This window comes from Agelaius tricolor, unplaced genomic scaffold (genome assembly GCF_023055355.1).
Source record: "Agelaius tricolor isolate 1412-34295 unplaced genomic scaffold, bAgeTri1.0.p SCAF_3, whole genome shotgun sequence".
Lineage (NCBI taxonomy): Eukaryota > Metazoa > Chordata > Aves > Passeriformes > Icteridae > Agelaius > Agelaius tricolor.
Genome location: NW_027269263.1, coordinates 66,815,689 through 66,838,480, shown reverse-complemented (window position 1 = coordinate 66,838,480; position 22,792 = coordinate 66,815,689). Strand labels below are relative to the sequence as shown.

General features: G+C 41.8%; 1 protein-coding gene across 1 annotated transcript; it reads right to left on the bottom strand.

Moving 5' to 3' along the window:
• Positions 1 to 1,837: 1,837 nt before the first annotated feature.
• On the bottom strand, positions 1,838 to 16,797 carry LOC139588580 (interleukin-2 receptor subunit alpha-like). The gene is made up of 7 exons (XM_071424164.1): positions 16,533 to 16,797; positions 7,199 to 7,384; positions 6,858 to 6,980; positions 6,336 to 6,563; positions 4,530 to 4,583; positions 3,587 to 3,650; positions 1,838 to 2,347 (listed from the first exon to the last, which is right to left on the bottom strand). The coding sequence occupies exons 1-6, from the start codon at positions 16,606 to 16,608 to the stop codon at positions 3,607 to 3,609; spliced, it is 711 nt and encodes a 236-aa protein (XP_071280265.1). The 5' UTR covers positions 16,609 to 16,797; the 3' UTR covers positions 1,838 to 2,347; positions 3,587 to 3,606.
• Positions 16,798 to 22,792: the final 5,995 nt, after the last annotated feature.

Below are 22,792 nucleotides of genomic sequence, written 5' to 3'. Positions count from 1 at the left end.
GGCAGTACTGTACCTTGGGAGTGCAAGTTGGCATCCTTTTTGTTTTTCTTTTCACATGAAGTTACATTTTCCCCCACTGCCTTCAGAAAATATTCAAAGCCCCAAAGCAAATGAAACTGTGTGATATAAATATGATAGAAAAACCTGCAAGCTCAAGAAAGCTGAACCCGTGGTTCTGAGCTGGAAATAAACAGGTTGCACTGCCTCCCTCCTTCAGGGAGTAAATTCTAGGAGCAGTGATTTATCTCTGCCCTTCCCTTGCTGGTTTATATGCAGGTGAAATTTATTGACTATGGCTACCCACTCTGGCTACACTTTGTGTCTAGGTAAACTCTGGATCTTAGATATGAAAAAAGATTTAAAAGCAAGTGTTTTTATCTTGATTTTTGAGAGGAAAAAAGGAAAATTTTTTAAAAAATGAGGAGAAGGTTTGGCTGCTAAGTCCAGTTTCAAGCATGAGAAGTCTTCAGAAAACAGCAGTTTAAGAGTATCAGACAGATTGTGATTATCAGTGAGCACAGGAGAGGAAGGCAGAACATGAGCCATTGACCACATGGTTTGGGAATGTATAAGCCAGCTCTTGTAAATACACATGCAGATACTCCAGGTTAACACATCACATCCTTTTCTTCTAACAGCTGCAAAAAACTTGTTATAAGCAGCTGTACTGCTATAGGAAAAGGGGAAAAACACTTCCTGGGGCTTCATTGATTTATGGAATTGTTTATCCCAGAAAAAAACCCAGAAGGGACATGAAACATCATCCAGTTCCAACTCCCTGTCATGAGCAGGGACACCTTCCACTATCCCAGGTTGCTCCATGCCCTGTTGAAACTGGCCTTGGACACTTCCAGGGATCCAGGGGCAGCCACAGCTGCTCTGGGCAGCCTGTGCCAGGGCCTCACCACCCCCACAGTTAAGAATTTACCCCTAATATCCCATCTAACCCTGCTCTCTGGCAGTGGGAAACCATTCCCCCTTGTCCTGTCACTTCATGCCTATGTCCAAATTCTGTCTCACCCGTAGGGTGAGAAGAACTGCTCTCCAAAGGGACTTGTTCCTCCCCAGTGCCTGCCTGAGACACAGATACGTGCATTCATCCAGGTGAAACCCATCTTACCCAGCTGACTGTGGCTAAAAAGAGGCAGAAGAATATCCAGACATTGCAAATTCCCAATAATACAAGAACATGTCAAGTATTATGTGTGCTTGAGCCTGTCCTCAGATGCCTTTATGCTAGGCTCTCTCACTCTCTGCAGCTACAAAAGGAGCTGTCAAATTAATTGGCTGCCACGATCTGCATCACCCTTGTCTGAGCTGGAGGAATGATGGAGGAACTGTCGTGGAAGGCACAAATCCAAAATAATTGGGAAGAGGGGAGTGATGAGGAATGCATGTATATAGTAAGCCATAAGGGAATCCAGTCAGATTTTCAGCTCAGTGCAGGGGGTGAAGGGGTTTAATTTCCAAGGGGAACAATTTGAGGAGAAAATTGTGCCTATGCTTGACCCACCTGGGTGGGGAAGAGACAGGGGCACACCAGGTGTCCAGCAAAGCTGCTCTGTTTGTGGGGAGGATGGTGAGTGGGCTGAAATGACAGTGGCACCATTTAGTGTGCTTGGGAGAATGGTCCATATGTGCTCCTGGTGGCTTGGGAGGGGCTGCAGTTATATTAGAAACACATCTGCTGCGTGGTAGGAGGAGGAGAAGTGGGTTTGGGAAGCAGTTTCAGGCAGGGCTCTTTCCCCAGCAGTCAGTGATGAGATGCAGTCCTCTTCTGTAGTATCGGCGATATTTTTGCCCAATGTCCGGGAGAAATGATGAGGAGAACTCCATCTTATCAGAAGGCTAATTAATGACTTTATTATACTATATCATTCTATATTACATTACACTACATCTCAACTGAATCTGTGCAAAGCACTCAACTCAACTGCCCAGCAGCTCATGCCTGTCTGCTGACCCACAGTGGGCACACAGGCCAGGGAAACAAAACACCATCACTCTGGGTAAACAATCTCCACATTGCATTCTACTTTGGCACAAGACAGCCATAGCAAATGAGATAAGAATTGTTTTGATCATTCTTTCCTCTGCTTCTCTCACTGCTTCTCTCAGGTTCAGAGAATGTGAATCCCACACTGTAGGTGGGAAGTCATGCTGTCCCCATGAGAGTTGAGCTGTAACATCTTCTGCCACCTGCACACGTTGGATTTGAGTGTCCAGGCTTCCTCCTCATTTGCCACTGCTGGTCTTGGGGTCACTGGTACAATCTGGTTTCTTCTGTGGCAAGTCATTATTTTCACAAATTTGCATCTGAATGCCACAAATCCCTGAGAAGTCTTCCCTACAACAGGAAAAACACTTTATTACAGGTGGGAAGAAGCAGGTTTTCTATGGCTTCTTTTATATTTACTATGAAAAAAACAGAGTATTTTTTGCAGAAGACACCATTTAGGGTGTTACTCTTTCATTCGTCAGTTATTCTTTCATCTCGCATTGGCTATTTCACCTTTGTTCCACCACAGAGCCAGTACAATGTAGATCATTCTTGATACTTTGTCACCTAGCATATTTTCAGAAATCCTATAATGGCCCAGGCAATCTGCACCATGGTTGGCTATCTTCACTAAAGCATGCTTCAAAGCATTATCTATACTTTATATGGCTTTATCCAGCCATGAATTGACAAAAATCCACTTCTAGTGTGGTTTCACAAGATCCTCCCTTCCCACTTTTCAAGAAAAATCCCCATTCAGCTAAGAAGCAGCAGTGATTAGTAAGGAACATGAAGAGAAAGGATTAGCAAAGAGAGAGCAGAAGAGAATTCCCAAATGAACATCTTGGCTTAACTAGGCAGGGGAGCCTGTGAACAGGAACAGCCTTGGTGCATCTCAGTGTAGTAACAGGAACAGGGAGGAGGCCAGACTGAAATAAATCTGAAGCACAAAGTTGTCATGACACAAGTCTGAAATTAGGGGGATGAAGTTAACAGAATTACGTGGTTGTGGTGGCAGATGCTCCCCCACACTTCCCACAGTTTGGCCAGAGAGAAAAAACTGATTGCATAATCTATCTGAAACAATGTATTTGCATAGTTAACCTTAATTTTCCCACAGAATAATCTCCCACCCATTATTTGAACTGCCACCCTCAGTTCCACAATGGCTGGGACAAAGATTGCTTTTTAGAATTACAGAATCACAGAATGATTTGGGTTGGAAGGGATCTTGAAGTCCATCTCATTCCATCCCCTTGCCATGGGCAGGGACACCTTCCACTATCCCAGGTTGCTCCAAACTCCATCCAACCTGGCCTTGGACACTTCCAAGGATGAGTCCACAATCTCTCTGGGCAACTTGTTCTAAGATTTTTTTATTTCAAAAGCTCTGATTCCTCCTCTTCTTGTGCCAGTATTTAACAGCTGAATCAGACAATCCCAAAATCCTGGCTCATATTTAACATCAAAGACTATGTCCAGAAATCTAAGGAGTGCAATAGGGAAAGGCTGATCCAGTTGATAACTCTTCCACCTCTAGGGATTTTTGGGTTAGATTTCACATTTTCCTCATTCTGTCCCACTTACCTTATTGGCTACTTGGTGAGTCACACAAAGGCAGTGGGAACGATAAGCAGAACAAACCAGATAGCTGTAAAACCAGAAAATCAATATGGTTAGCACCTGGAGTTATCTTTGTTATTACATTTACTCCATCTGGGACAAACAGGCAAGATTAGGGATAGGGTCTCATCTTGCCCCTCTGCCCAGAGGCAGGAATTTTTCCATGTTTCCCCATTGCTCCCAGGACCCAATCAACTAGAGATTGACCAGAGTCAAATAACCAGGCACTGTGGATGCTGTGGTCTCTGGAGTAGTTTGCAAAACTCCTCCTTCCCTTCCTTCATCTCACTCCATTATTCCTTCTCACCATAATGTGCACTACAGTTTTCAACAGACTCCAGCTGGAATCAAGAGCCCTTGTGTAAAGTCTTGAGCATGTGCACAGTCAGACTTACTTAATTTCTATTTCATCAGCTAATGGCTGAGTGGAAAATGGGGAAGGGGGAGAAGAAAATCTCTTCAGACTGATCTAAATGCACTGGTGTAGCTGTGAAGAAATGTTCTATTTGCCCACCTTTTTTGTTCCTTGGAAAAGGTGAAAAAACCTCAGCATTTAAATATTTACATTTTTTCTGCTTTTTTTCCAGTTATAGTGATTCACTGAATTCACAGAAAGTCTCAGAGAAAAATCTGAAAATGGCTCCATTTAAAAAACCAGACTTTTGGTTGATCTATTGTTTTTTACATTCCTTACAAATATTTGAAAACTTCTTTACAAAAGCCTAAGTGCTTAGAAAATCTGTTTATACTGTCTTTACTAACTTCTCACACAATACATGGGTATACATTTGTCTTGCAGCATATTTAGTAGCTCTTCTAACAGAAAGGGATCTCTTTGGAATAGAACACCAAACTGAAAGACCAACTAGGTGCTCTGGGTGGTGAAGTCTTTAATAAAATGGCATACCTGTCACTGGCAGTGTCCCTGATGAGGAAGGGAAAGAGGACAGAAGATTCAAACCTATGGAGAGAGAGAAATTCTTTATTTTTGTATCAATTTGCACTTCTGATGAAGAGCACCAGAGCAGTGATGAGGGCAGAGTCAGGCAGAGCCAGCTCATTCCAGCACCAAAGCAGTTCCAAGGGTGGAGTCTGACAGCTTGCCCTCTGCACAGAACACTTTAAAATTGCCATGTTTGTTTCTTGGCCATCAACAGATCTTTCCAGCCTGGACACCAACATATCTGCTGACCTGATACCTGTTAATGTTGGGCATGAAGTGAAGTGGAATGGGATCCATCTAAGATCTTTACTTCATATCAGACTGGAAGGATGACTTTCAAGGTGTCAAGCTAGTACTTGAAAACATGGTTTCAACCAGGACCTGGTTTTGTCCAGAAATGTAAGCTAAACCTTCCCTGGTGCAAGAAATTAATTGAATTTCTCTCTTATCCAGAAAAGGAAGGTCTAAACTTGCCCTAATATGGGGCAAGATTTTTAACAAGGTGTCCTGTAATAGTGGTTTCTCAATAAATTTTTTGTGCTGAATGCTGAAGGAGAACTGAGAAAGTTCCAGCTTCATTACAGACATCAGATCATAACAAATACAAAGGCAACACTTTAGGGGAATAAATATTTGGTGCTTTGTTTGCAAGGACCCGACCTTGCTGAGGTTTGGGAGCATTTTGCAGGAAACTGGAATTACTGTTTCATTAAATTAAAGGCTAAGGGGGCTTCTTCTATTGTCCAGTCCCATGTTTTTCACAATCCCAGTTTAAAAATTCTAAAATATTTGCAATTTTTAAATAGATGTAATTCCAATAGGCTGTATTATTTTCTAGGACTGGTTTGTTGAAGGGTGGTTGTATCTATCAAAGCAAGAAATTCTTTTATCTGGATAGCACCAAGTGAAATTTTCAATGGTGTCGTGATGGAAGAGGAAAGACCAGACACCAAAATGTGACTTCTGTACCAGGAGCACTCTGAACCAGGCACCACAAAGAAACAGATCTATGAAATAGAGGAGAAAGTGCTGGGCTGATGCTGAAACAGTGTGTGCAGTGGTCTGGTATGGTCACAAGGGCTGGAATGACAAAATGGGCTGAATTTCTCACTGACAGCCATTCATTTTACAGATATAAAAGCCACAGCAAACGTTCACAAAGCAGAAATCTGTACATTTTCCTGGAAATGTGTGGAGTTTCTCCCATGAGTAGGGACACCTATTTCATGGTTACTTCCCAAGGGATTGAGTGAAGGAATCTTCACTCTAATGTCTGTGTACATTATCATAATATCAGTGGTAAGTTATATTTTACTCCTAATCAATACTGTTTCTTTTGTTGGCTTTAATATAGGTATCTTAATACAGTTTTATATTGTTATGATTTGCTAGTAGTTATTTAAATTTTATACTGTGTAGTAAGTAATTCTCATGAAAGTCTTTTGTCTGTTACCTCCTGTTCATTTGTCTTAGTAAACAATTCCTTTTTATATCAATATATTTGATTTGCCATCAACAGAACTTGCAGGACAGAGTGATTCCTTAAATTTAAACTGTTGATGAAATCTGAGGCTAAGGAAGGATTTGCCTTCATTTCAACCCCTTTCTGTGAAGGTGTTTAAATACACAAGGGAGTTCTTTCTTCCCCTCAGTGGCAGAACTTCTTTAGTAAATTTTTTGAAGCTCCCACTCTCCCCATGACAGCTGGGGGGTCTGAACTCCACATGAGCAGGTCAGGACATTGCTGTGGTGTAATCACAACCGTCTTACCTGGCTCAATGGTCTGTGGTGGCCACTGGGTGCTGTCATTGGTGCATCTCATATCAAGGGGGGTCCAGAAGGTTTCTCCATTCACCTCCTTGCACGTCCTGCTGCCAAAGGTGGGGGGTCTCTTATCATAACCTGTCTGGCATTTGAAATGTAAGACTTGTCCCACGTAATGCTGTTGGGGCAGCCTTATGGAGGCATGTGGAATAGTCTTGGGAGGACTACAGAAACCTGTGGGAGCACAAGGCAGCACATGGTTAAAGCAGACAGATTTTGCATGCTGCTTTTGTTCCTGAAAATCTTGTGTTCTTAGAAAATATAGACAGGCAGGATATAGCAAGCCTTTCTAATTCTTGGTTAGGATGTCAAATACTCATTTGCTTATACTGTATCATGTTACTCATCCAAGATATTAGAGAAATCGTTTCTTTCCCTCTGTCTGCAAAATAATTAAATATTATTCACCATTTTTACACTACTTCCATGGAAATCACCAGGAGAAGTATTGAATGAGCTCTTATTTACCTTTTTGTTTGGACTCTGAAAGGTCTTCTTGCTTCTGGGGTGCAGTGCTCATTGGTTCTAATTCTGGCTTCTGTGTAAGTTCCAACTCGGTCATGGGAGTCACTGATGACAAATTTTTCTTATCTGTGGAGAAGTTACATTTGTTGAGTTACAGCAGGACAAATATCAGAACAAATTGCCAGAGCACCCAAGCTTCTAGAGGTTGGATAAAACTGTTTCAAGTTCTAACTTAGAAAAATAAGCACAAAAGGTCTTTTGTTAATGCCCAGATTTGTTTTATACCAAATTACACATGGAGGAGAAACACCTCTATGTATAGAAAAAAACCAACACTCACTCACCTAAGCATTTAAATCGTTTGTATATCCAAACAGCACCCTGCTGTTCAATCTTGCACTGAATTCCTGGGTATGTACTAGCTTCTCTGTCATAGCCAGGGTCACACATATAGTACAGTTTGGTCTCTGGTGGATACGTGTCAGCAGTAACATCAGCAAATTCAGGCTCTGGAAGGCGTGGGCATTGTCCTGGTTTAGGGCAAATTTGGAGGAGAATTTCCAAATTAGGGCCCCTCCAGTAAGCAAACCCACACGGCCCCTCCCTCCTACTGCTTTGGGAAGGATTCCTCGGAGAGAAGTGGAAAGAACCTGTTTATTTAACAAGCACAGCACCCCCAGCACACAAAATGAACAATACCAGATGACACCGCTCTGAAAAAGATGACAAATTCAGAAAGTCTCTCTTGGGGGGGTGGTCACTCTGTTCTCAGTCCCTCCGGCGCTGGGGCAGCTGCTGCAGCCACAAGGTGCAGACTCTTGGTGTTTCCCAGGTCCCAGTCTGGAGCAGGTTCGAAATGGTCAGAAAAAGGAAAGGAGAAACAGTCCAGGAAGAAATTGGACAGTTTAGCTAAACTAGCTAAAGAGCAAAAGCAAGCAGAAGCAAAGCAAGCAAGAGCGAGAGAGAGCAAAGTGAAAAGCAAAAGCAGAAAAAGCAAAAGCTGCAGTCTCTGTGTCCCGCCAGGCTGATAAGAAAACCAGAACAAAACTTTCCCTCTTCAGAGCCGGTCTGAAAGGTACAGAACATAATATCCAACATTAACAGAACACATGAATGGGGATACAAGCATCATAACGTCACCCTAGGACAGGCATACACCTGCAAGTAGAAAGCCTGAGAATCAGGACAGCCTGGCATTTTACTTTATGAATCAAGAGCTGCCCTATTCTCAATACCAGACATGTCCCCTAGATGGACAACATGAAACATTTTCTTAATGAAGAATCATTATTGTCAACATTTTCTTAATGAAGCTGTTAAGAATTGTTTTGGAAAGCAGCTACCACCACCAGAGTATGCAGCTCTCAGTCTATGGAGTGAGACACAATAGACAAAAGTAAGCAATTAAAAGTTGCAATTGTCTATAAGCAAACATTGGGAATGGACATAGACTTTCAGTTCTGTCTGAGGACACCAAAGAACAGATTACTGTGAAATAAGTTTGCAAACCTAAATATAACTTGTCCCAAAACAAGGATGTGAAATGTTGTGTCATCAGCAAATCATATCGAAATATACTTCTCAATCAGTTGGAACGAATTAAGTTAGATCATTTCAGTGCACTTGAAAAGCCTGCTCAAGCTGAGCTGGGGACCCAGAGGTCAATAAAGGCACTACTTAATGATTATTTAAGGTCTAAAGGCTGAGAAATTAAAAAATCAAATAGTCTAGTTGCACCAGGCCTGGCACTCTGGATCTTTGGGTGCATGATCCGTGGTCCTTTATGCTTATGCACAACAGCAACAGCTATCAGGACTGAAATTTCTTGGTCATCATATTCTCACATTTTCTGCAGCCATAATTAATGCAGCCTTTGGCAGGAATGACTGTCAAAGGCCCTCGAGTCCCCGATAGCTGTTCATCATTTGGTGTCTGCCCTTGACTCCCAAAGTGCTTTCTCCTTGAAAGACCAACAGCAACTCAACCTGTGACTCCCAGTCCCAGCCCTGCAGTGCCCTTTTCTTTCATTTCCTCTCTTCGATATTTTCTGCCCTTTTCACTTTATTTTGTCTTGCTGTTTAGTAAGTCACAAAGTTTGAAGAAGGCAACAACGAAAGGTATGTGAGCAGTTTAACAGCTAATCTGCATAAGGGTTGTTTTAATCCCCTTGTACCTTTGTGTTATCGAAGGATTCGCCTTGTAAACGACATCAGACTGTGGCTTTGAGAGAAACGACTGCACCCGAAATAGTTAACCACATGTTTTACCACAGACTGTCAGGGTGATTAAAATTAAAGAGTTATCAGATCAGCAGCAAGTTGAGATCATATACTCTCACTTTCCCTGAAAGCTAAAAGCTTGTTTCCCTCAAGACTTCAAAAGCCTCTTTGAAGCAGATTGCAGATCTGAATCTCAGCATAAGGCACTCCAACCTACAACTCATTAGTCTCTTCTTAAGAAAACCCACAACATTTAACCAACTCATCATAAAGGGCAAACATTCTTTTAATTGATGATCAGATGTTGGGTTCTTCTGAACTTGCACACATCAGACAGGGATTGTGCAGAAATGGTGCACTTGAGAGAAGGCGAACATCCACATTGCAGCTGGATCACACACAGCCTTTCTTGGATCCAGCCTTTTCATTTCATCCACATTACTCAAGTTCTTGTCTTTTTACACCTAAATAACTGCAGTATCTTCTTTGACCTTTACAACCATATTCCTTTCTCTGATTCAGAAAGAATTTTGGAAGGGGAATTTCCCAGGTCTTGTTGTGACCTTGTGCCTGCCTCCCTTTGACTTTTAACTGCTTCATTGTCACATAAAATACTTTGCTCCCATTTTCAAGAACCGTCTCCTTTGCAACCATCATAACCTTTTAAAACACTGGCTTCTCCTCCCATACTTCTCACCAATGTGCTTGATCAAAGTTGTGAATTTTTGGGTTTATTGTTGCACCAGTCCTCACACTGGGAGGAGCTGTGAATGAATACAGATGTTGCAAAATATCCTTTGCCACGATTGCTCTTAATTGTCTCCAAATATCTTATATATCTTCAGAAGTGCTTCTCTTTATGTGGTTTTTACTCCTCTTTCTAGAAAAAGTAGGCACTTGGCATGTAATCCATGCACCCTCCTGCCAGGCAGTTTTAGGGAGTGAAAAGATCCTCCCTGAGCCTCCTTTTCTCCAGGCTGAGCTCCCCCAGATCCCTCAGCTTCTCCTCATCTGACCTGTGCTCCAGACCCTTCCCCAGCTCCACTACCCTTCTCTGGACCTGTTCCAGCATCTCCATGTCTTTCTTTGGTTTCATGTCATGGCACCTCCTGGAATAGTTTAGGAAGACTGCAGAGAGGATGCAGACCTGGTGAGGTCAGGGCCATAATGACCTCTGGAATGAATTATGCCTAAAACTTCATTCCATCTTTGTGCCCAAGGAAAATACATGGTTTGCCCCTAAAAAAATCAACATCCTTGCTGTGTGAGTGGTAAAATAGCCAAGGGATTGGAAGAATCCAGGGAGAAGGGCATGGCAGAACCCAGGGACAAGGGCATTTTTTCTTACCAGATTTCTGACTTTTTTACATTTTTAGGAAAGATTAGTTTTGGTTTTGGGGGTTTTTTTTGTTGTTTTGCACCTTGCTGGTAATTAGTCAATCAACTTGTTTGAGTTGGCATGATATGAAAATGTCAATCTTTTCAAAGGCCAGCTCATCTGGGCATAACCTGCCTCACAGCCTGTGGTGTTTTCCACAGCTCAGCTTTCTCTGGATTCTGCATCCCTTCTCATCTTCTCCAGGGTTGCAATCCTGCTATTACTGGTTTGAAATGCTGCTCTCACATTACCTTGAGATGTCTTGATGTTTTGTTTGCCTCCTCATTTTCCCTCTGCACATATTCCAATTTTTCATCCCCATGACAAGGTGTTGTGTGCCACTTTTTCCTTCTCTTGCTGTCTGATGTCCACTGTTCTCTCATTCATTCATTCACAAAATTCATCAGCCCCTACCAATTATTCTCACTTCCCACACCCCAAAAGTGTCCTGGGACTCCATTTCTCTGCACTTGGAGGTAGTAAATGGGCCAAACAGAGAGGTTGGTGTGATTGTGTTCACTGGGATTTAGCCTTTCTGTCAGTTGCAGAATTATGAGAACACTTAGCTCTCCTAAGGCAGATGGGAATTTCTGTTCCTCCCCATATTCACGGATTTTTGGTGCCTACACCATTTGTGGAAGTTCTGGAGGTGGTTTCAATTATTATGATGGAGTGGATGGAGACAAACCCTTGGAATTGTGTACTGAGACAATAGGTAGTTATCTGCTGAAGCGCTCCCTAAATTAAGTTTGAAAAGTTTTTTGAGACCTGCAAGCCTTGTCATCTGAGCCAACAGACAGGTGTGAGCTGGGGTGTCTGATGCCATTTGAGATGCCTCAGGGCATCTGGGATTTCCACATGAGCTGTCAGATATCAGACAGGAGATGCTGGAGGGAGAGAAACCCAGTATCTAAATCAGCATCAGCTCTTTCAGATTTCTTCCCTCACATTTCCCAGTCACCTATGTTACCCACCCAACCACAAAAGTACTCTTGGTGGGTGAGCTGGCAGTACCAGGCTTCATGAAACCCTCTCTCCTGTTTCTCTTCCATGTCTGAGCTGGCAGAGCAGTGATAGATGAGGCTCTAAAGCAACACCTTTAGTCCACAAGACGTGAGTGCGGAAAATTCGTAACAGGTATTTTTAGTGCTAGGTAAAACACAGAGAGTGAGTCACGCCACACTAACCTAAACTCAGAACTTCCTCTGTCACGTGGCTGTGTGTCACCAGCAGTGACACTATTCTGATCTCAAGTTAAAGCAGCAAGGTGCAAAAATAGGTCAATTTTCCCCTTACTACAAAGGCAGTAGGATGGGATTGGTAGGAAACTGAAGTTTTGGGCAGAAGCAGTGGAAGAAACCAGGCACTGCACACACCTGCCCAGTTCAGAGATGAAGAGCACCTCTCCCCAGAGACAACAACAAATCAAACCAGGTGAAAATGAAGATACTTCCCCAGCTGTGCCTGAAAAGCTAAATCAGCCCTGGGGATTTATGTGCTGTGAGAAACTGGGCTCTCTAAATGGTGCAGTCTCATGAAGATGAAACCGATACAGGCAAAGCGAAGAAATTGATACCAACAACAGGACTGAAATGGTAATGAACTTTTTCTTACTTCAAAACTTATTCCCAAAGGATCCTTTAACAAGCAAGCCTCAGCTCTCCAGGATTCTTTCCCTCATTAATGTCATTTATTGCTTAAGTGAATTTGTAAGATGGGAATAGATCCCAGATGTGGGGTTGGGGTACAGACCCCAATTTTATAGTAACTTGCCTGTGAGATTATAATTAACTGTTCATTAGATTATAGAGAGATTATCTTAAAAATAATTTGAGTAATAGTGAGTCTGCAGTATGTGACAGAAATACAATGCAGATAAAATGACCAGGCACAAGTTTTAATACAAAGAGCAATGGAGGAGAGACCAGGCTTAGAGGGATGGGGTGGGTTTGAATATTCCCAGCAGTGGAGAACAAGAATCTCCTGTTCTAAGGATCTGGCAGTTCAGTCCCTGCTGAGTTTGCTGTGCCAGATATCTCTGTTCAAAAAACAATGTAAAATAAAGTAGAATATGAACTGGGACCACAGAAAACTGGGTTTGGGAGAAATGCACTTCTCTTACCTCTTGGCTTAATCTTGCTGACCATCTGTTTGCATTGACCTAGACAGTGGAATCTAAAGCAAAAAAAATCCCATATACAGCAAGGCTAGAGCAGGTTGCACAGTGGACTCAGCTTTGTCATGCTAAGCATAATTTCTCCTCAGGAATGTGCCTTCTTAGCTCCTTCTGTGAGAAGTGGAGCTGGGCAAACCTCTCCAGAGACACCTAATTTACCTTCTCCAAAGCAAAGCTTTAAGGTGCTTCTTTCTTTTTATCAGCTGCAGTGGTGGAAGAACCTTCTTCCATGCTCATATTGATAATCAGAGGGTTTACCTGATGTATTGATAGATCTCACACCTGCCCTAGCAGAGAGGCTGGGCTGGGGACTTGAACTCAAAATGTGGAAGAGGGAACATTAGCAAAGAAGGAAGAGGAAGGAAAACTAGCCTGGGCACAGGGTGCTGCATAGAAAATGCACCAAGTAAAGAATGGGGAACTTTTGTTTTTGTTTCTGGGTGTTTATAACATCCTTGGTTCTGTGGTAAAGCCACAGAGCTCAGACTCTGAATGTAACCACGGCACATGGTTTTGTAGCAGAACACAGAGCCAAGTTTTGAGAATCTCATACATGAAAGCCTTGTTTTGGTGTGTGACACTTCTGCTTAAATAGATAATCTCAGTAACCCACATGTCTTTGATATTTTCATCTAAAAAGAAACAAAAATTGTCTTTTTAAACAACAGCAGAGATACAGATTCTTTCCTTTGTCTGGAATTTTCTCAGTCTTGCTTTTTGTAGGGCTGAAAGGGCAGTAGAGAATATCCTCTCTGAAAATAATTGAATGATCTGACAAGTGTGTGTCCCAGTCTTGGAAAAGTGAAAAAAAAAGAGGTCTAGTGGGGAAATTTTGATTTCAAATATGTGCTAAGGACTCATCTCACCTGACTTAGGGACTTAGCATGGTCATGGAACTTTGCCCTAGATATCTCAAAAGTGAAAGTTTTCTGCACACGAACATGATTTTTCTGATGTCATGCATGAAGTGTTTTTCCACATAGAGAGGGTTATATATTCTTTATGTGAAGGCTCACACTTTACAAAATAAGAACACCAAGAAAAAGGAGCAGGTGACAGAGTGCTGCTCCCCTGGCAGGGCTGAGGAACAGGGAATCAAGTGAGGAAAATCATGGAAGAGCTTTGGAAATGTGAGTTTTGGGAGAAGCATTGGAGGAGATGGAGCAAATACTCAGTGAGCCACGTTGTTCCAAAATTCAGGACCAAGGTCAGGGAATGGAATCCGTGGGTAGAAAATACCCAGAAGCTGGGCTTTGAAATAGCATTAATACAACAGGGAGAACAGGGCAGACAAAGCTGAATGTTGAGGAGATAGGGAGACTAAAATGACAACAATCTGAAGGCAACAGTGAGCAAAGTCAGGAGCAGTGGCTCTCTAGAAGTATCTAAAATCTGGATTTTCTTCCGCAATAAAAGGAAAAAGGACATTAGATCTCACCTCTGATGAGGTGGGAAAACGATTCCCCCAGCTGAAGAAGCAGGTACTGCAGGATCTCTGTCTGTAATATCTGCTTTTCCTCAGTAGGATCACACTTTTAAAACTTTTTTTTTACTTTTTTTTACTTGTAGCTGCATATTGAGCCCTTTGTTGCTGAAGGCCACAGTAGCTGAAAGGTTTATGAAGGTATTTGCTCTCTAGTTGACCTTACAATAATCACTTGTCTGTGTCTGACAACTTTAATGTATTCTGCATTGCTTTTCAAATCCATGGGAGCCAGCACTAATATGCAAGTATAATGGGAAAGAAATTCCTCTCATTTACATGACTGAGATCTGGTACCCATCTTGTGTGAATGAAATTCACATGAATGAATTTCTTTCTTTTGTGAGTTTTAATCCTTTCCAAGTTTAGGTTGCAAATCTGTTCAGTGTATCCCTGTATGATGAACAGCAAGATGGAATGGTTGTAGGAGCACAGACCAGCTTTTACCCTGTGTGTGACCCTCACTTCAGGCTTCACCCATGCCTGCAGCTTCCAGGCACTGCTGCTGTGCAGGATAAAGGAGATAAATGTGATGCTCTTCACAGGAAAACCAGCATTTCTCTTCTTTTTGGCACTAAGGTGTAGTTTAATTTTTATTAAATGAATGATCATCCCATGCCTGAGCTTCCCCAGTCCCCCAGGACTTTTCCCTCATAAAACTCTTTGGGAACTGTCAGTGAAACTGTTCTGTAAAACAAAGTGTTTTTTATTTCCTTTTCCCTCTAATTATATTTATTCCTGATAGTGCATTTTTACAAACACCATCTAGGGCTGGATGTATTTACAAAACTGAATTTGCAGTGCTGGGACAAGCTGAAAATACTGAGGCAAAATAATAAAGTACTGTATGTGCTGGCCTGGTTGATTTTTGACCAGTTTGACCCAGCCCCTTTCCCTTTGCTTATGTCTATTCCCAGGTCTCTTTGTTGATCCCCTTAAGGAATTAAATCAACAGGTCTTACAGCCACAATGCCTTAGTGTCTCCATGATTAAAAACCCCTAAATTGGTGAAAGGGTGGTGTTTCTACCTTAGCATATTATTTGCAGGGAGAAATTGCAAATATATATATAAATATTATGTTTAAACATTGGGAAAGACATTGAAAATAAGTATAGGAAGCTGAGGAAATAAAAGCTTAGAAATACAGTGGGGAATGCAATCCTGTGCATTAATTCATTCAGTGGTGAATAAAATTACATGAAATAGCACAAAATGCAACTGCTCTGAAACCCCTTGATTTTTTTCCAGAAAACCAGAACGGTTTCTGATAAACGAGAACTGCCAGAAAGAAATTTCATTACATGTTCCAGGCAGAGTAATTCAGAAAGTGTGATCTGGGGAACTTGACTCATCCCAGAAGTGATCCCACTGACACATCTCTGGCTGAGCAGCTCGTGGTGCTGCTCCTGCACGCAGCACCAAACACTTCCCCTCCTGGCCTCTGGTTCCTCACCTGGCAGTGAAAGGAGAAGGTGCAGCATTCACTGGCAAAATAGTGAGAATAAAATCACCTGGGGCTTCAAACCTTCCTGAAGGTCCTTCCTGCATTAATCAGTTCAGTCATTAGCAACACACTCTTCCCTTGAGATGGCCAGCCCTGAGGAAAATTCCCAGCCCTGCTAAGGATGATCCATCAGCAGTTACAGCACCAGCATATCTGAGAGCCTGCCTTAGGCTGTGTCTGTTCATACCTCTCAGCCTGGACATCTTCATCAGACACAGAAAGAAATATCACATTTATGGAGCGCTGAGAATGGAAGGGATTTTTTTTTCCCCCTGCCTTTGAACAAAGCAGTTTAAATTTAAATACACTAATGCATCACCAGACCATTTCTCAATGCACCCACTTGTCACAATAAATAAGCCAAATCTAAGCAGTGTCACCATTTATAAATGTGTAAAATTATGCTGAATTGGATTAGCTGTCTCCATTCACAGTTTATAGGCACTGCTGATTGAAAGGCATGGCTGAAAAAATATTTCATTTCTATAGTATCCATAGCAAATTTGGATGGTATCTTTTAAATAATAGCATTGACATAAATTTTACCTACAGGGGTGCTGGCATTTCAGTGTCTATTTTTGTTTCCTAAAGTTACAAGCAAAATGGAAAAAGGAAATTCAAAGGGCTGCCTCAGGCTGCTTTGATCTGCCCACTGTTCCAGTGATGGGTTGGAGGATACATATATTAGTCAAACAAAAAAATATCCTCTAAAGCTCTGGATTTTCTGCAGTTGACATTTTGTGGGCACAGAACCCATTTCTCTCATTTCTTTAGAATAATAAATTCCTTAAGCTCCTTAACATCTTTCCTTTGCTGAAAGGAGTCAGGATGTTCTGACTAAGTTTTGGTGGTTCTAACAGCCACCAAAAAACCAAAATCATTTTTTCCCTCCCCGAAAGGCAAAAAAAGTCTTTTACCTGTCCTGTTCCCCTTCATGAATCCAAACAAGAGCCACATCAAAAGCCACTTGTGCTCCTTGGGACTTGTCCCCATCTTTTCTCCACACCTCTGAGGATGGTGAAGTTTCTCAGAAGGGATGAGCTGTTGCCAGCCAAGCCAAGGAGCTGATTACTGCCTGCTGAGGCTGGCTGGGAGCATCACCCACGTGTGCAGAGAGGGCTTTGGTCAGCAAATCATCGTTTTGCTGGCTCCACAGGAAAGAACAAAGGCTGCTTTCTGTTCAAGTATTAGTCTGTACTCCAGGAAACCAAAGTCAGTGCTCGGCGTGGCAGAGCGTGCCATCGTCTGTAGGAAGTGGTTTGATGTGACTATGGTCACAAGGGTTTTCAGGATGAAGAAGAGACAAGAATGTTGACTTTATGATCAGAAGGTTTGATGTATTATTTTATGATATATGTTACATTAAGACTATACTAAAAAGCAATAGAAAGGAAAAGGTTTCTTCAGAAGCTAGGTAAGCTAAGAATAGACAAGAATGAATAACAAAGATCTGTGTCTCAGACAGAGAGCAAGAGCCAGCTCTGCCATGAGTGGTCAGGAAATCCAAACATCCACAGGAGACCAATCACAGGACTACCTGTTGCATTCCACAGCAGCAGATAACCATTGGTTACTTTTGGTTGCTGAAACTGCAGCTTCTCACAAGGGAAAATCCTAAGAAAGGATTTTTCATGAAAGATGCCTGCGACGGTTTGACACATCAGAGCTCCTGGCTCCACAGCTCTTTCACATTTCACTACAGCTGAGGTCAGTAGGAGCAGGAAGATTTTTATAGGTTTGTTCAGGCCCTCAGCCCCAAATCTGTGGCTGGACAGGTGTTAGAGATGGATCAGGGCTGTGGCATACATGTCTGGTGTGTGACAATGGATCTCAGGCTCTACCTGCAAAGAAAAGGTTCCATGGCTCACCCTTTTGGTTTTTCAGAGGTCTTCTGTTAGTGATGATAAAGCCATTCTGCATTTGGTTTTGATGGAAGCATGTGTGCAGTTTCTCTGAACCACAGCTGAGTTTCTGAAGGATGGACAGCTTGATTAAAAAAAAACAACCAAAAAATATAAGGGTGAGGCTGCCAAGTTTGGAAAAGGTTTCCCTTCCCTAAATTGTCTGGGTGTGACATGCTTCAGTGAAATTTTTGCAAATGCCAGAGGAAAACTGGATATTACCAAGGAAGTATCATGCTTTATGCAGTTTTTCTTCAGCCATTTACACAGAAATTATTTTCTCTTAGTAACTAGAGAATTAATTGGGATAGACTATAGAAAAAAACCAGATTTAAACTATCTGTGGTATTCTATCATGATTATTACCTGCTGGTCATTTATTTCTCCTTTATAAATCCTCACTGAATTAAATCTTCTGAATAGGCAAGCTAAGAAATAGATATGATACATTTTTAACTGCTGCTGTGGCAGTGTCCATCACTCTGCCACCTTTCTCCTGATAAATCTCCCTTTGCTCTTTCCATGAGAGATTTTGTGCAGCTTTGTGATGCAGGTGACAAATCCTCCTGCAGGGTTTGCCAGCTGTGAGGCTTTGCCAGGAGATTACTTCTCAAATCCAAATGCAACAGGACATGGAGAACAAGTAAGATTTCTGAAGCAACTGCTGTGGGTACAACGCTCTGCTCACCCTGGGGCTGCTTCATGCTCCCCAGTATTTGCTTCATTATTTGCCTTTGCTTCAGTATCAAATCATCTTCTGTATTTAACAGTGCAACAGGAAAAGCTCAAGCCAAAGCCCTCTGAAGGACTTAGAGAGTTTCACTCCTGAAAAATCTGTCTGAAAGTCTTAGAACCCAATCCTTCACCTTTTTCCAAGATGCCTGGAGATATGTAACTGCCTGAACCCTGGGCTGGTAAAACTTATTTATTATATTGCCCGGAAAAAAATCTCAAACTTTTTATCCTTTCCTTACAAAATACAGGGTCTGTTCTTTTGAGGTGAAGGGATTCACTTGCCAACATCTGCTTCAATTTATTGCTTGGTCTAACTATTTAATTCCACAGCTATTTCAATGATGGACACAGAGATGAGGGATGTTTTCTGCAGTTCTCCATCCAGCTCAACCTTTCATGCAGCCATTTGTTTTCAGGTAGCAAACCTCAGCACAGGTGAGTAACAGCCACTAAGGTTTTATCAGAAAAGGTGAGGTTTTATCCAGGAATAAATGGAAAGCACAGTCAGTTGTACTGGAATGAATGGTGACTTCAGGTGGCTCATTGCTACAAACACAGATTGCATGAGAAAGGCCTGTAAGTCAGCATTTACACCTCTTAAAGGTCAGAGAAAAAACGGTTATGGTTTGTGAGAGGAATTAGCCAGATCAGCTTTGGAAATAGGTCAGTTTGCTGAATGATTCTATGAAAAAAAAAAAAAGAAAAAGAAAACAAAAAACCAAACCAAACCAACAAACAAACAAAAAACAAAACAAAACAAAAAAACACAAACCAGAGCAGATTCTGCAAGCAACAGACCCAAAGTAGAGCAAGGTAGAGAAGGGGAGAGTGAGAGCAGAGAGACCCAGCAAGGGGGGAAGGCACCCAGGCACAGATAAAAATTGGGATTTATGAGGAAAAAAATATAACTAGCATTATAATTTAGATGATCAACATGAGATGTTAGCAACAGAATTAGGAGTGACAATAAAGGACAGAAGGTGCTGTGAAAACTCAGTGGGTATCTGGGAAGTGGTGGAGAAAAAGAAAAAAGAAAAAAGGCATCTTGAGAATTAAGGATATCTGTTGCTCCTTGATTTTCCTCCTTTGATTAGCAGAGTTTTGCTGCTCAGGTAAGTCCCTCTGTTTCAGCAGAGAGCTGGGAGGAAAAGAGGCAGTCATGTAGCTCAGGCCACCACAGACAAGATCATAAAGATTATTTTTATTCAATATCACAAGACCACAAGTATAGAAATGGAGTTGCCATGGAGTAAACCACAAACACAGCTACAGCCTTCTTATGTCTAGGTTTAACAAGGGCTTTTTGAAATCCTGTAAGTGCTCTTAAAACTTCTGCACAAACTCATTTGGTCTGGAGGAGTGTCCTTTCCTTAAACTGGTCTCTCAGCCAGCTTGAAGAAAAGGCAACACTGTGATCTTACTGCAGCCCTTCCCAGTTCAAAGTAGTTGAAAACATCTATGTAACTCACAGAAATAAGCAAGCTTTGTGTTTTACTCAACTTTTCTGTTGTTAATCACTCTTACACAAGTCCTGTATTCAAGGGAATAATGTTTCACATGGACCTTCCCAGGGAGGGTGTGGGGGTGGCTCTAGCAGCTACCTAAACTCTGTTAATCAGCATATTGCTTATGCATCCTTAAAATTACAGTAATGCTGGTTGTGAACTCACGTTGTGCACCCACAAGGGCCCTTCCCAACCTCCACAGCAGCATCCAGCCCTGCTGCAGGGCAGAGGTTTGGGGAAGCCCGAGCTATACCACCCCCTCAAAATTACCATCAGAACATTTTCATCCAACCTAACTGTCTATAAAGGTCAAACAGGTTTTAATCGCTTTTTATCTCCCATAGAAGTGAAATGGAGCTGACACGAGGCACACAGATCTCACACCTTAAGTGGAGCATCTTTACCATGTCCATAGAGGGTTCAACTCAAGAGAGAGCTGTATGGTCAGCACAGCTGTTAAAGTTCCTCCTTTAGTCAGTGGAGAGTCAATAAAGGCATCTAGAGAGTGATTCACCTCCTCTTCTGAACATCTACATCCACCAGATGAGTCACTCTTATCTTCTCTCCCTCTCTCCCTTCCATCTGCACACAACTGTTAAACCAGCACAACAGTTCTTTTAGGTAGCCCCCGCTGGATGAGACAAATCCATCCTGAATATCCACACTGGGTTTGAAAATGGAATTTAAATTGATTGTTTAGTGACTGAGAACAGTCTTTTCTGCCAAACATCCTGGATATGGGTCATCATGGCTCATATGAACTGTTCCTTTCTTTGATGCTGAGATAAATATGTGAGGAACATTAAAAATTCTTGGATAGATTTAGTTTCCATGTAGTGAGTACTGCCACAATGTTCTTAACACACCAATGCCTCGACTGGGTTCCTTAATACTTCCCCATGCAAATACAGCTGAATAGTACAGATAACTTCCTTCCTATTCTTATTTGCAGTCATCATTCCCTTGGCCTGAGCAAAAACAAAAATTGAGGAACTGGTAAATGAAGTGTAATATTGCATGACCATATTTTCTCCTTCTCTCCTTTTTCTTACCAGGAAGTTATAGTGAATCAAGTCTATTTAATCCTGTAAAATGCACAAGTGCACCCTGAAGTGAGCTTCTTACCCAAGATGCCATTTCTTCGCTTTATTTCAGTAATATTTTTTTATATTATCTATAAAGTTATGGAAATATAACCTAGATGAATTATGAGGTGAGTATGAGATTTATTGGAAAAACTCCAAAAAGAAAAGTGCCCTTAAAATGGTTCAAAACTGTGTCAAATGGAAGGCCATATTGAGAGGCACTGATTAACTACCAGAAGAGAAGGATACACTCAGAAGTGGTGCTCAGGTGAGTCTTTGGTTATTCACTATTTCCAGCAGTTCCCTGGATGATGAAGGCCAGCTGGCAATGTCACACATGAAAAACTTAAATCTAACCCTGGACTGTACAGCACATGCAAAGAAATCCCTTGTTTTGTGCTGTGACAGTGAAGCCATGGACAGGGTGCTGCCCCTACTTGTGGGCACTGCACACTGAGAAAAGCATGGAGCAACAATGGGAATGAAAAAAGGTCTAGAAGACATTTTCCAAAAGAAAGAGCCAAACAACTTGAAGCTGTCTGAGGAATGATGATGGAGAAGGGGACAATGTAAGAGCCTTGGCAGTGGTGATGGAGCTCATCTAGGCATGGACTAGATGAGCCCTCAAATCTCCTTCCAGCACTGGAGTCTACTGGGACTATTTAAATAGGGCACATCCCCTCCATTAGAGGCATCTAAAATCAAGAGAGACAAATGTGAGCAAGTTTCAATGCTCAGTTTGGCACATCCCACTATTGCCATCTCACCTTTGGCCCTTAAATTGCCAAGTGAACTTCCCATGGTTGAAGATCACCATTAGAAATCTTTCTGCTGCATGTCAGAAGGCACCTTTCTGCATTTTCTTTACCTTCATGGGCAGGGTAGGTGCTTCTGTTTAGAAAGGCAGAGCTCAGTGCCTTCCTTTAGCTCAGTAAAAGCACAGATAATCTTGTCTTCATGAATTTTGTTGAGTCAGCTCTGAATTTACCACTTTGTAGGAAGCTGATGTAGATGTTCCAAGAACTGGGGCTAAATTCTCTGCCACAGAAATGAAAAGCAAACAGTTTCATTTCAGGTCCTAGACCCTAATGTAGTGCCTTACCCTGGGAGTGAAAAAAACCTTCTGAACTGGATGGATTTTAAGGATTACTTATACAAATGCAAAAAATTAGAAGTTCTAAATGCAAATAGTAGTGGGAACTATTTAGAGAAGTTCTTCAGCTTGAGTAACTCGGAAAAATTCCATATTTAACCACTAACCAAGAAAAGTTGGTGTTCAAGTGTAAAAATTTGTGTGGTACTCAGGAAACAAGTTCAGAGTGAGAAAATGAAAAGCTGTGTAGAAAGCTCAGAATGCATTTTGCTTCAGCCAGGCTGAAGAAACAGAAAATAATAGGAGTTTTTCCATCTTGAATAGAAACTATTAAATCTGTCCCTTTCATTCAGTGCAGAATAAGGTACATGCCTTGTTTCCTTGCTTCTAATGAGGCTCAGGACTTTGTCCAACATCTTTGTGATGAATCCCAAACCCTCTTCTTACAGAATTAAGTACAATCCTTCCAATTTTTGCCAGAGTAACTCAGGCTGAGATTTGTTACAGAAGTCAGACCTGATGATTTGGGACAGAATTTTGAAACCATGATTTCCTGTGATTGCTGTAGGATTTTTTGTAGGGCATTTTTCTGATGCACATTCAGTGGTTCTCAAATACTCCAATGACACCAGTATTCAAGCAGTTGGAGATGAGGCAAACTAAAATGGAACAATTATGAATTAATGAGGGAGCACTGATGTTCAGCAGAGCCAGACACTTGAAGACAGAAAATTATGGGTGAGATATTAAATAAATAGCTCACTGGTGGGTACCCTTTCCACTGAGTCAGATCTCCATGGCCTGTTTTGGTGCAGTTAACCTAAAACCATTTTCATTGACTGAGAGCTGTTTGTGCAG

Coding starts and splice junctions, on each gene's coding strand:
- LOC139588580 (XM_071424164.1), bottom strand. CDS start 16,608: ATGGGGACAAGTCCCAAGGAGCACAAGTGGCTTTTGATGTGGCTCTTG. Junction 6,564..6,857: donor TTCAGAGTCCAAACAAAAAG/GTAAATAAGAGC, acceptor GTGCTCCCACAG/GTTTCTGTAGTCCTCCCAAG. Junction 3,651..4,529: donor AGGGACACTGCCAGTGACAG/GTATGCCATTTT, acceptor CTGGTTTTACAG/CTATCTGGTTTGTTCTGCTT.